Source organism: Prionailurus viverrinus, chromosome A1 (genome assembly GCF_022837055.1).
Source record: "Prionailurus viverrinus isolate Anna chromosome A1, UM_Priviv_1.0, whole genome shotgun sequence".
Taxonomy (NCBI): domain Eukaryota; kingdom Metazoa; phylum Chordata; class Mammalia; order Carnivora; family Felidae; genus Prionailurus; species Prionailurus viverrinus.
The window spans coordinates 23,231,569-23,246,647 of record NC_062561.1 but is presented as its reverse complement, the minus strand read 5'-3'; the positions used below and the strand labels follow the sequence as shown (position 1 = coordinate 23,246,647).

At 37.2% G+C, this 15,079-nt stretch overlaps 1 protein-coding gene across 1 annotated transcript in view; it reads right to left on the bottom strand.

The window, feature by feature from the left end:
* The window catches only part of SUCLA2 (succinate-CoA ligase ADP-forming subunit beta), a 45,567-nt gene extending 30,707 nt beyond the window's left edge, over positions 1-14,860 (bottom strand). Inside the window, exons 1-2 of the mRNA XM_047869703.1 lie at positions 14,734-14,860; positions 9,506-9,686 (exon numbers count right to left, since the gene is read on the bottom strand). Coding sequence (XP_047725659.1) covers positions 9,506-9,686; positions 14,734-14,823 — 271 coding nt within the window. The 5' untranslated portion in view covers positions 14,824-14,860. The remainder of the gene's footprint in view (positions 1-9,505; positions 9,687-14,733) is intronic.
* Positions 14,861-15,079: the final 219 nt, after the last annotated feature.

Sequence of the window (15,079 nt, the reverse complement as noted above, 5' to 3'; positions counted from 1 at the left end):
CTCCTCCCCCAACTGTGCTCATACTCTCTCAAAAAAAAACATTAAAAAAAAAAATGGAACGAATTCGTAAAAAATCTAGATTTTCCACTGCTCTTTAAAAAACTCAAAACTGGGGGCACCTTGGTGGCTCAGTCAGGTAAGCGACTGACTTTGGCTCAGGTCATGATCTCACAATTTTTGAGTTCAAGCCCCACATCAGGCTCTGTGCTGACAGCTCGGAGCCTAGGGCCTGCTTCAGATTCTGTGTCTCCCTCTCTCTCTCTGCCCCTCCCCTGCTCATGCTCTGTCTCTCATAAAATGAATACAACTTAAAAAATAAAAAAATAAAAAACTGAGAACTGGAAATACTGGGCCCTGCAACTAAAGCTGATTAGAAGTGCCTTGTTTACACAGATAGACCCTTTTCTATCTGCCACAGTCCCCACCATTCCCAAGTGAAAACAATTTAATATTAGATAAAAAACTAGAGAAAACTTAAGAAATTTCCTTAAAACTAACAATAATTTTCCTACGGGAAGACAACAGGTAGGCTCAGGGACAAAGGCAAATTACAGAGTTCATGCCCAAACTAAAAGAAGCAGCTACTAGTCATTTTACCTTTTTCTGGTTACCTGCCAAGTCCTGGTTTTCTGGTACTTTAGAAATATTCATTTATATCCAAAGAGGATAAATGTAATCCCAACAGTGTAAATATCATGTAAAAATGGTCAAGAGTTAAACTGATGCTTTGCTGGGCTAAATTCAAATATTCACACATTAAACTGAGGATTTAAAATATTGACCTATTTGAGTAGTAAAGCTCTACTTTTTCAAAAATATTTTATAAGACAGAAGACTCTTCCCCCAAGTGCCAACTTCCTTTCTTCCTTGGGGGAAGAGCCTTCTGTGTTATAAAATTTATAAGAATGTAAATTCCTTAAGGGCAGAGATGATTCTTCAAAAGTTCCTTTTATAAAAGCCTTTCACAACAAAAGAAAAGCCAAAAAAAGTTAATGAATGCAGTTTCATCAATTATCAAGAGAAAGAGAAGGATTACAAGAGACATCTGAGGACAATTGATTGAAACAAGATTTTATTCAATTCCATTAATTCATTTAAAAAGTACATCTATATACCAGTTACTGTGCTGGAATTGTAGACACAACAATGATCAAAAGGGACCTACCCTGCCCTTAGAGAGCTTACAGTCTTTATTAGATTTGGCCCTTTGCTCTAGTCAGACAAGAGCTTTTATGGATTCCAAGATTTATTTAAAATATATTCACTATCCCTGCTAGCTTCAGTTATTCACAAACGTTTTAAGCATTCTTCTATATAGTCATCCAATAAAACACTAGGAAGAAGAAAAAAGAAGGCAAAGGGCTATTGTCTGCCATTAGAAGTTTCCCTCCAGGCTGGCATTCATCAATTGGCAACCTTTGTACATGTTTATTCAACCAGACAGAAATTCCATCTTAATTATACTAGAATCCTAAACACTAGGACTAAGACATGGAGTGACTGAATAAATTAAAAAACAAGACTCATGCATGCTGCAAGAGACTCACTTTTAGATGGAAGGAAACAGAGTGAAAGTGAAAGGATGAAAAAAGATATTCCACACAAACAGAAACCAAAAGAAAGCCAGAGTAGCTATACTTATTTCAGACAAAATTAACTTCATAACAAAGACTATAATAAGAGACAAGAGTGTTAAATAATGATAGAGGCGTCAATCCAACAAGATGATATATCATTTGTAAATATTTATGCACCCAACATAGAAGCACCTAAATATATAAAGCAAATCTTAACAGACCAAAGGGGGAAAGAGACAGTAATAGAATAGTAGTAGGGGACTTTAACACTCACTTACATCAATGGATAGATCATCCAGACAGAAAATCAAAAAGCAAACATAGGCCTTAACTAACAAATTCAATCATGGTCTAAATATATATATATATATAATATATATATATACATACATATTTAAATATATATGAATATATATATTGAATGACATCCCATCCAAAATCAACAATATATATTTTTCTCAAGTGCATATGGAACATACTCCAGGACAGATGATATGATAAATCACAAAACAAGTCTTAATAATTTAAGAGGACTGAAATCATATCAAGCATCTTTTCCAAACACAGTGGTATGAAACTAGAAACCAATTAAAGAAAGAAAACTGAAAAATTCACAAATACGTGGAGATTAAACAACATGCTACCAATGGGTCAAAGAAAAAAATCAAAAAAGAAATTAAAAAATATATTGAGACAAACAAAATGGAAATACACCAAAATTTATGGGATGCAGAAAGAGCAGTTTGAATTCACAGTAATAAATGCCTATTTTAAGAAACAAGAAAAGTCTCAAACAAATTAACTATGCACCTCAAGGAACTAAGAAAGAACAAAGCCCAAAGTTAGTAGAAGGAAGGAAATAATGAGGTTAGAACAGAAATAAAGGAAAAACAATGGAAAAGATCAATGAAAATAAGAGCTGCTTCTTCAAAATGACAAACTTTCAGCTAGGCTCACCAAAAAAAGAAAAAAGAGTGGACTCAAATAAATAAAATCAGACAAAAAGATATTACAACTGATAACTCAGAAATGCAAAACATAAGAGACTATTATGAGCAATTAATGACAACGAACTGGACAACCAAGAAGAAATGAATTCCTAGAAACATATGACCTACCAAGACTAGATCATGAACAAACAGAAAATCTGAACAGATTACTGGTAAGGATATTGAATCAGTAATCAAAAACCTTCCAATAAATTAAAGTCTAGGACCAGATGGCTTTATTGGTGAATTCTACCAACATTAAAAAAAGAATAGCAATCCTTCTCAAACTCTTTGAAAAAAAAAAAAAAAATAGAAGAGAACATTTGCAGTTCACTTTACAGGGACAGAATTACCCTGATACCCAAACCAGACAAGGATGCCAAAGGGAAAGAAAATTACAGGGTAATAACCCTGATCAACACACATGCAAACATCCTCAACAAAATATTAGGAAACTGCATGCAACAACACATTAAAAGAATCAATACCATAAAAAAAAAAAAAATCATATACCAACATCAAATAGGATTTATTCCAGGAATCAAAGGCTACTTAAATATCCACAAATCAGTGAATGTGATATTAACAAAATGAAGGGTAAAAAATCATATGATCATCTTAGGGGCGCCTGGGTGGCGCAGTCGGTTAAGCGTCCAACTTCAGCCAGGTCACGATCTCGCGGTCCGTGAGTTCGAGCCCCGCGTCAGGCTCTGGGTTGATGGCTCAGAGCCTGGAGCCTGTTTCCGATTCTGTGTCTCCCTCTCTCTCTGCCCCTCCCCCATTCATGCTCTGTCTCTCTCTGTCCCAAAAATAAATAAACGTTGAAAAAAAAAAAAAAATCATATGATCATCTCAAAAAATGCAGAAAAAGCATATGGCAAAATTCAGCATCCAATTATGTAAAAAACTCCACAAAGCAGGTAGAGAAGGAACATATTTCAACATAATAAAGGCCATATATGATAAGCCCACAGTTAAGATCTTATTCAACAGTGAAAATTTGAAAGCTTTGGCCCTAAGATCACCAAGACAAGGATGTCCACTCTTGCCACTTTAATTCAATATAGTTCTACCCACAGCAATTAGGCAAGAAAAAGAAATAAAAAGCATCCAAATTAAAAAGGAAGAAGTAAAACTCTCACTGTTTGCATTTAACATAGTGTTATATACAGAAAACCCTAAAGACTCCATCAAAAAACTATTAGAACTAGGGGCACCTGGGTGGCTCAGTCAGTTAAGCATGAGTTCAAGCTCTGTGGCCTGCTCTGTGCTGACAGCTCAGAGCCTAGAGCCTGCTTCAGATTCTGTCTCCCTCCCTCCCTCCCCCCCCCTGCCCCGTCCCTCCCCAACTTGTGCTTTCTCCCTCTCAAAAATAAAAAAATAAAATAAAATAAAAATTATTAGAATAAATGAATTCACTAATGCTGCAGGATATAAAATCAATACAAAAATTGATTACATTTATATACATTCATAACTATCAGAGAAATTTTTTAAAAATCCCATTTACAACTGCCTCAAAAAGAACAAAATTACCTACGAATAAATTTAACCAACGAGGTAAAAGACCTGTACACTGAACTATAAGGCACTGATTAAAGAAACTGAAGAAGACACAAACAAATGGAAAGATATTCTGGACTGTTATAATACAGTTAAAATGTCCACAGCAATCTAAAGATTCAATGCAATCCCTATCAAAATTCTAATGGCATTTTTCACAGAAATAGAAAAAACAATTCTAAAATTTGTATGGAACCACAAAAACAATGCCAAGTAGCCAAAGCAAACTTGCAAAAGAAGAAAAAAGCTGAAGGCATCACACTCCCGTATTTCAAACTATATTACAAAGCTAAAGTAATCAAAATAGTATAGTACTGACATACAAGTAGACACATAAAACAATAGAACAAAACTGGGAGGCCAGAAATAATCCATGTATATATGGTTAATTTATCAAAAAGAAACCCAAGAATATACAATGGGGAAAGGACAGTCTCTTCAATAAATGGTGTTGGAAAACCTGGACAGCCATGTGCACAAGCATGAAACTTAACCACTATTTTATACCATACACAAAAATTAACTTGAAGTGCTTTAAAGATGTGAACATAAGACTTAAAAAACCATAAAACTCCTATTAGAAAACATAGGCGACAAGATCTTTGACAAAGGTCTTGGTGATGATTTTTTTAATGTGACACCAAAAGTAAAAGCAACAAAAGCAAAAATAAATAAGCAGGACTATATCAAATTGAAACACTTCTGCACAGCAAAGGAAACCTTTAACAAAATAAAAAGGCAACCTACTGAATGGGAGAAAATATTTGCAAACCATATATCTGATAAGGAGTTAATACCCAAAACATAAAGAACTCATAAAACTCAACTGTGAAAAAGAATCTGGTTAAACAAGCAGAAAATATGAACACACATTTTTTCAAAGACATACAGATGGCCAATAAACACACAAAAAGATGCTCAAAATCACTATTCATCAGGAATATGCAAATCAAAACCACAATGAGCTATCATCTCACACCTGTTAGAATGGCTATTAAAAAAAAAACAAGGAATAACAAGTGTTGGTGAGGATGGAAGAAAAGGGAATGCTCATGCACTGTTGGAAATATAAATTGGTGCAGCCACTAGGGAAAATAGTAAAGGCATTCCTCAAAAAAAATTAAAAATAGAACTACCAGGGGCGCCTGGGTGGCTCAGTCAGTTAAACGCCTGACTTTGGCTCAGGTTGTGATCTCTCAGCTCATGAATTCGAGCCCGACGTCCAGCTCTGTACTGACAGCTCAGAGCCTGGAGCCTGTTTCAGATTCTGTGTCTCCTTCCCCTCATTCCTCTGCTTGTTCCTCTCTCTCTCTCAAAAATAAATAAATAAACATTTTAAAAAATGAAATAATCTAAAAAAAAAAAAAAAAAAAAAAAAGAACTACTATATGATCCAGCAATTCCACTTCTGGGTATTTACCTGAAGAAAACACTAACTTGAAAAAATACATGTACCCCATGTTGATTGCAGCACTATTTACAATAACCAAGATATGGAAACAATCGAAGTATCCATTGATTGATAAATGGGTAAAGAAATTATGGTATATGCATGTACGTATGTGTGTGTACTCAGCCATAAAAAAGAATGAAATTTTCCCATTTCCAACAACATGAATAGACCTGAAGGGCTAAGTGAAATAAGTCAAAGAAAGACATTCCATATGAACACTCTTATATATTAAATTAGAAAAAAAACAAAAACAAAACAAAACAAAAACCTAAGCTCATAGATACATAGAACAAATTGGCAGCTGCCAGAGGCAGTGGGTGGGGGAGAAAAAAATGGATGAAAGGGGTGAAAATTAAAGAAAAAAAGAAAACAAATGGGACCTAAGACCCATTTCAAACTTCTAACCTCATTAAATGTAAGAATAAATTTATGTTTAAGCAATTAAAAAATGAATTATCAATGAAATCAATTAAAGTATACTCTAAAAATGGTCAACAAAATATGCAACAAAAAGACTAGTCAGACAACATAAATTTCACTAGGTTGAACAATTTTCTTTTTAAAATTTTTTTTTCAACGTTTTTTTATTTATTTTTGGGACAGAGAGAGACAGAGCATGAACGGGGGAGGGGCAGAGAGAGAGGGAGACACAGAATCGGAAACAGGCTCCAGGCTCTGAGCCATCAGCCCAGAGCCTAATGTGGGGCTCGAACTCACAGACCGCGAGATCGTGACCTGGCTGAAGTCGGACGCTTAACCGACTGCGCCACCCAGGCGCCCCATAGGTTGAACAATTTTCAAGCAGCAAAATAATTACATTGTAATCTCAAACATAGAAAGCCCATTCAGATGCAATTCTATTTACAGTAATAGGGGAACTAATATGTATTTGTATTTGAGCTATGTACTAGGGTTTCTGCTCTTAAAAGTCTATGAAGCACAGCTTTTTTTTTTAAACATTTATTTATTTTCAAGAGACAGACACAGTGTGAATGGGGAGCTGCAGAGAGAGAGGGAGACAGAATCTGAAGCAGTCTTCAGGCTCTGAGCTAATAGCTCAAGCCTGACGTGGGGCTTGAACCCACTAATGGTGAGATCACGACCTGAGCTGAAGTCGGGCACTCAACCGACTGAGCCACCCAGGCACCCCTATGAAGCACAGCTTTTATAGTTCCTCTGAAAATTAGAACAAAAGGGAGAAACTTCCCAAGCCTAAAAGATATTATTCTTGGCAATACAGAACCATGAAATTAATGAGCTGTCTACCAAAGGCCTATCATTAAAAAAGGATATGAGAAAACCAGTCTACAAACAAACTAGAATTAGATTTCCTTCCAGCCACTCTTCCATCCCCAACTTCAATTATTCACAACAGGCAAAACTTGCCTCCAGAACAGGTGTTTCCAGCTTTTCTCATATCATGATATACAAAGAAAATTATAGAACTTGAAGGGAACACTGGGGAAAGAGGCCAGGGCTATTTCAGGAGGAGTCACCAGCTTTAAGGCTCAGTGGCCCCAGTCCCCATATCACCCACAGAACTAAGGGGAAGCAAGTTTAGCCCACCTGTAATGCATTTGTATTTCTCTATATTGGTTGGTGATTTAAGAGCTTTTTAATAAATGGAATTAATACTCTGAATTTTTCAGTAATGCAAAAAACAAAGTAGCCAAAATCAGCATTAGGAATTGCTAGCTAGATAGACAGAACCAGGTGTATTTCTAAGGCAATTAGATCCCATAGTCAATACCTTTTGATATTAATGACTCCCAACAAAAGACAAAACTGCCCTCAACATCTTCATAGTAGTTACCAAACATATCTTTAAAAAGTAGCATTTCTGATCCTCTAAATTTAAAAGTCCTCATTAGTCACTAATCCCACTTCCACACTGTAATCATCATCTGCAGTGTTATTTGACAAAAACATACTTTCTAGACAAACAAGACACCTTCTGTTCCAATGGGCTCATAATCAGAGCTGCCTACCTGCTCCTTATTTCATAGAAGTCCTGGTCCCAGAGACCTTGCCAGGTCTCATAGTATATCAATACTCATAGTATATCCTACATATATTAACTATTTTTTCTTCTTTTAATCATTTAAGCGCCATTAAAGATTTTTACAAGGAATAAAGAAATCAAGAAACTGGCATCCAAATAAATCCTACTTGTTTTATGAAAAAGTTTCTACACAGATTTTTTTTTTCTGACAAAACAACAAACTTTGACTAAATGAGAAAATATATGGAGAAGACAGAAAAACCAGTTATAATAATTTGGAAATAGAAAAATATAGCTTTTACTGACCTCATTATATATAAAACAGGCCTTACCAACACTGGCATGAAAAACATTTTATGGTTCAGCATTATTACAAATGAATGAATTGGTAAACAAAAAATCATCTCTCAAGAGATCAGACTAACAAAATTAAAAGAACGAAGTCAAACCGGCCTAAGTGTCATCCTTGAGAAGGGAACAGCAGAATAAGAAAACCTTATACTTTCTCAACTGCATTTCAAAGTCTTCCCTCCTACTTAGCTGGGTCTTCTTTAGAAATTAAAGTTTAGGTCATATAGATAAGATCAATTCTCAAGGGAGTAGTTATTAGAAAGAAGTCTTTCCAAGAAATATTACAGAAATACAAAGTACAATCACAAGTTTTCTTTAAACTTGACCTTTAAGAGCCTCTAATATACACTGTTTTGAGGGTAAAATTGAGGCACATTTTTTATCATGCACAAGTTCAAAGTACAGGTCACCATTAATTAACAAAAATTTCACCAAAATTAATACCATTTTACACAAGGCTTTCAATAAATAAAAAGAAGTTTGCGTATAATCTGAATAAAAAGTATTTTTTTCTGATTAACAAAAAATTAAACTATAAAAAATCATGTTTCCAGGTCAACTTGTCAAAAACATAGCTTTAATATAGGATATATTTCTGAACTTGTCCATGCCCCCACTTTTGAAAGAAAAACCCATTCTAGAAACAAGTACAAAATGAGTAAACTTTAAAATTTTTAAACATTTTTAAATGCTCCATAGCCTTCTTAAAAAAACTAATAAAACAAAGTCTTCATCAAAGCACATTTAGAGCTATATTAATCAAGTATACATACAGGAGAGATTGTGCTAATCTCCATAAAATTGCTGGGATCTTAAATACCACTAAAAATAAAATGCAGTGTACAGCTAGTACATGACTATTATGGCCCCATAATAAATCATTAAAAATGTAAAGTGAAGGATTTCTTCTAAAGTCAAAATTTATTTTTTAATAAAGAGATTAATATAAATTAACAGAATTCACATTAACAAAAACTATTAAGGTTTCTCTTATCAATAAAAGAATCTATTAATGAACATGCACAAATATTTAGTTCATTTAAAATATAACAACAGTTATTGATTACCCACGTGCCAGGTACTCTCCTAAGAGTCTGGAATATATCAGTGGACAAAAGAAGACAAAGAAACCCTGCTCTCATGGAGCTTACAGTCTAGCGCTCAGCTTCTTTTTCCCTCCCTTTGGTTCCATACTTTTCCCATCAAACCATATAAACAGCTAAGATTTCCTTCACCATTTCCTTGAAGAATCATCACAAGCACCAATCTTTTCAGCTTCAGAATATTAAGCAGAACTTCCTTCCTCATAATTATATTCCAACTAAAAACAAGACTTTAGATTCCTAATGCCAATGTAATTGATTCTTAAGTTACTAGCACTATGGGAGCTCATAATAATCTCATAATAATTTTAGAATGCCAACAATCATAAAGTTCCATCTTCTCTTTTAAGTAAATAAAATTTATTTAAAAAAAATAAAATAAAAACTGTAAGTTGCTATAAACCAAAAGTTCACATCTTATCAGAGTGCCCATGTCAAAGTGGCAAAAGTTTTTCTTAAGTTAGTACCTAATTTTTTGGCAACTGCATAAGCTTCATCTGGTGACTTTGCCACATGTCCTTTGGGAATGGAGACACCAGCTTCTTGCAACAATTCCATACTCATGTATTCATGTAGTGAGAGATTCCTTTTTTGCTGCTGCTGTATTTGGAGTCCATGGTTATTAAACAATCCAGAACTTCCCAGAACCTAGAGATATTGGAGACATATTATACATGATAGATATTTGGAAGTTATTATTAAAAACACCTTCTCAAAATACGTTTTTATATAGAATATTTGGTTCTTCATAACTATAATAAAACTGTTACATTAAATCATCAAAGTATAATATTCAGGCTACCTAAATTATAACCTAAGAGCTAACCTACCTGCTAAATATCAAACATTACCCTTTAGTTTTAACTATTTCCTCATCATGTCTAGTCCTTATCTTTTATTTGAGCTTTACCACCATATCTCTAATGACCTACAGATTTCTACCTCAGTGCCAAATTCAGCATATCTAAAACTAACCTCATCCTTCCCTTTCTTGTCTCCACCATTCTTTAAGCACCTAACAAATTGCTTGGCACTAGATAGGCAGTAGTTGAATGATCTAGTACCATTACTCTTTCATACACTCGAGACTCAAAACCCTGGTTTCACCTGTAGTGGTCACTGTAGTGTGCTGCTCAGATTCTCCTTTCAGAGCCCCAACTGCTGGGAGTGTTGGCTGCTGATAGCTCTCAGCTGAGTTCTTTCATTAGCACTTCCTTGCCCAAAGTCACACCTTCACATTGCAGCCTACATCCATGACTGGTCAATGGAGGTTAAGGTAAGGATATAAAGCCCTAGCACCTCGCCCCAATTTGGGATAATTCTGAAGGACCATCTTAGTTCCAGATCTCCCACAGGAAAGGCAAAGGCTCCTACTGCAACCACATGACAGTTCTACTTCTCCCTCTACTCAACCCTCCTGCCTTCACTCTCCCACAGGGGTAGATCCAGATGTCACTCTCCAGTTGACTTCCTCCATGAAACTCTTAATTTCACAGCCTGCAAATATCATTCAAATTCCTCAATCCTACCAACCTTATATGGCAATATGTAGAACAAATTAAGTGCTATGAAAGCTCTGAAAGAGTGAATTGAAATTACACATTTAATTATCACCCATACATTTCCATTCTCTATTCACAGAAGGCAGAATACTGAAATATGGTTCATATGAAACACACAATATCTTAAGAATTGAAGTTAAAGGAATTGTATATAAACAGTCTACTTCTTAAAGGGGATTCATGAACTATTTGCATCAAAATGCAAATGTACCTGGGATGTGTCTAAAACTGCCGATTCTGGGGCCCCACTCACATCCAAAAAGTCAGAATCTCTGGAATGCGCCTCAGGAAAGCTGCATTCATAACAAGTCATTCCCCTGATAGTTAAGCACCCTACAGTTTGAGAACCAGTAGTCTAAAAAGCCAATCACATCTAGTAACCACTTATTTCTGATTCATCTGGTAAGCCAAAATCCTGGAAAACATTTCACCAGGGTAGCTCAACTCCCTGATTTAGTGTCACTTCAATATTAAAACCCAGCAACATCCCAAACTGCTCAGCACACATCGACTTTCTGAAATCCCATTCCTGGCTATAAAGGCAACAGAAATTAGTGTTCAGTCTACCAAAAGGCAAATATATATTCAGGGACACCTGGGTGGCTCAGTTGGTTAAGCGTCCGACTCTTGATTTCGGCTCAGGTCATGATCTGATTCATGAGATACAGCCGTGCCTGGGGCTTTTGCACAAGAGCCTGCTTGGGATTTTCTTTTTCTCTCTCTCTGTCCCTCCCCTACCCACACTGGCGCTGTGGTGCTCATGCACACTCTCTCAAAATAAATATTTTAAAAACTTAAAAAAAAAAAGAAAGCTCATAGCAGCCTTATTCATAATAAATAAAAAATGAAAATGACCCAAATGCCCATCAATAAGATAATAAAATGTTATATTCATATACTAGGATACTACAGTGCAATTTTTTTTTTTTTTAAAAACCTATTGCTCACAATACAGGGCAGTAATCTCAAAAACACAACTTTGAGGAAAAGAAACCACACACAAGAACACATACTTGTATTTTTTATATAGTTCAAAACCAGTCAAAATTGGTGATAGAATTAGTGGTCACCTTCTGTTAGGGAGTATTAATAGGGAGAGAGGACATGGGTGTTTTGGAGGGCTGCAAATATGACATACCATGATCAGAATGGTGGCTACACAGATGTATACATACATAAAAATTAATCTAGCTACCCAAATTGTACACTTTATATAAATTATACCTCAAAATAATAAAAATAAGGGGGAAAGGGAGTTTTTACCACAGCTTGGTAAATTAGTTATACAAACATTTTTTGAATGCCTATATACCAGCCCTGTGCTAGGGATGCTAAAAGAATAAAGCCAACTTGGCGTCAGCTGCAGAATTCATGTAGTATATATGAACATATAAATGAACAACTATAGCACATATAACAGCATTAACAGACTCATTAGGCAGCACCTAATTAACTGAACAGACTAGAAAAAATGCTACAGAGGTGATCTCAGTTTAAAAAAAAAAAAAAAAACCTAACAGCTATAAGGAACACTTTGGGAACAACTGGGGAAATCTGAATCTAAATTTCCTAAGTATGATAACTATAGGTTTCCTAAGTATATAATAACTATATTGTGGTTATTTAGGAGAATGTCCTCATTTTTAAAAGGCATATGCTAAAACATCTAGGGATAAAGTGGCATGCTACCTGCTACTTACTCTCAAATGGTTGAGCAAAAATAGACGGAATGGAATTTTATACACACACACACACACACACACACACACACACACACAGGAATACAATTTTATAAAGATGAAGCAAATGTGGCAAAATGTTACATTTAGGTGAAGGCAATTACGTGCTCACTGTACTACTGCTGGCACATTTCTATCAGTTTGAAATTTTTCCCAAAAAAGTTCAAGGTAAACCAGTGAGTGAACACAAAGCTCTGAGTATATTTTTACAGTTTCTTTCAAGTACCTATAGTCACAAAGAATCAGTAGTATTCATAAAGTAATGCTGATTGCTTTTATACTACCTTAAAGGTTTTTTAATATCTACGGTATTGATAATCCTTTCCTTGCACCACTAGAAGTTATGACTTGAAATATCAGTTTTTAATTTCACTGGCAATACAAATCCCTGCATAATCACGAGGATTCCCACATTTAAGTCTTTGTCTTTCCTGACATCATCACTCAGAAGACTCCTACTGCCAAAAGGCCACCAATTCCTGGCTAAATTCCTAACCCACCACCCATTCAATGATTTACCTAGTTTAAATAATATGTATTCAAAAGTGGGTAAATGTAGTTACTGGGGAATGTGATTCACGACAACTAAGAAAATATCTTAAATTAGTTCATCTGCTTATAACCTGAACTATTTTATCAGAAATATACTGATAAGGAAGATACAGAAACTAGAAGGGGTCAGAGAATTAAAACTTTTTTTTTTTAATTTTTTTTTTTTAACGTTTATTTATTTTTGAGACACAGAGAGACAGAGCATGAACAGGGGAGGGGCAGAGAGAGAGGGAGACACAGAATCCGAAACAGGCTCCAGGCTCCGAGCTGTCAGCACAGAGTCCGACGCGGTGCTCGAACTCATGGACCGCGAGATCGTGACCTGGCTGAAGTCGGACGCTTAACCGACTGCGCCACCCAGGCGCCCCGAGAATTAAAACGTTTAAGAGCATTAGCTAAACTCAGTGTGTGACGGTGAACAAGTTTTCTAGGACGCTGAACCTCTGTGTTCTCATCTACAAAAGCAAGGGGTTAGACTAAGGGCCTTCCAAATTCTAAATCTGTATTATTTAATGTGAGAGTGGAAGAAAAGAGATATTAAGACAACATGCTAGGCATCTCCATATGGAGAGACAAAAGCTTTTAAAACAATTTCCAAAAGGATAAAAATTATGACGAAAACATATTTGTTCACCAAATCCTCATTTTCTGAAAACTAGACAGCACTTTCTAAGACTCATAAGAAGGAAGTTCAAGGCCAAAAAAAATCACTTCTCTTATTAAGAAGCATACTCATAGCATTTACCATCTCCAAGTTTTAAGTATGAACAGCTTCCAAAAAGAATAAAAGTCTAAATCAATTTATTTTTGTCATGTCTAAGGACTTTATTTCTGAACATAATCTAAAACCCCGAAATTGACTTATGAAACCAATCACGCCCTTTCACAAGTCTGTATCAACTTTGGAAAACACAGGCCAAGTTTTTCCGAAAAAAGCGAAGAAAAAAGTGAAGAGCAGATTCAAGCACACAAGCTTTGGAGCCAGCCAGTCTGGAATTAGGCCTTAGCTTTGACCTTACCTGCTTCCCGACCTGGCCCCAATTACTTGTTCTCTTAGCCACAGTTTCATCAATGATGAGTATATTAATGACGCCCTTAGAGCGTTGCTTAAAAGCCTAACGAGACGTAAAATGCTTATTTATTTAGCACAGTACCTGGAAACGGTAAACACTCCAAAACAAAACACCAACGAAACAAAAACCCGTGCTTATTATGCTATACTCTCTACAGAAATGAAGTGATCCAAAAGATAACTGTCTTCCCCAGTTGGTAAGCTAACAAACATCATCTTATTCCCACGGTTAACACCAACAGTACACAACTCCTTGGGAGAGGTGGGAAACTTCTTGCCTCGTCCCAAAAAAGGCCAGTCAGCAAGCTGGTCCTGTGAAGTCATTCCCACCTATGACAGCTCCCAAGGGACACGAAAGTACATGTGAAGGGCATTTCCCCCTCCCCATAGAAGGGCCGCAGAAGCCTCGGCCCACCTTGCGGGGCACAGAAAAAGGAGCAGAAACTGCCCAGGCACCTCCACCTCCACTTGGAAGCGCCCTCCACCTGCCTCCCTGCGGCCCCTCGGCAACTGGGTGAGCAGCCGCAGCCAGATGGCCCGGGAGCAGAGCAGCGCAAACATGGGCCCGCTCTCTGTCACGGCAGGCAGCACTCCAGGGCACGCCGCCCGCGGGCCCGGCTGGGCACCCCACGTCACGCAATGTCACCTACTGCGAAGTGACCCCGAGCCGGGCCTCAGATCCCCTCACACCTCGCCCACAGGAACCAGGTCTCCCACCTCGCCCTTTCTCCTGCCGGCCCTCCAAGCGAGAGCCGGCTGGGCCGCAATACCTGGGCGGCGGCCCGCAGCGCCGGCCGGGACCCGCAGCTTCTAAGGGCGGCTGTGGCCAATAGCCGGCTGTAGAACATGGAGGCCGCCATTTCTGAGCCCGACCCCGTCCCCTCGGCGCCGTGCGCAGGCGCAGAGGCGCAAGGCGGCCGGCGACCCAGCTGCTTGCGACGCGCACTCCACCCCTCGCCCCACCCTTCGCGGGCGGGACCTCGGTTAACTCTGCAGATGCGGACTTTCTTAGCAGGGATTACCAGCTCAAGCAAAGTTGGGCTTGGCGGGCACGGAGCAAACTTTGACCCTTAGAAGTCAGCACCGCAGCCTTAATAGCCAACCTGTGGCCAGAAG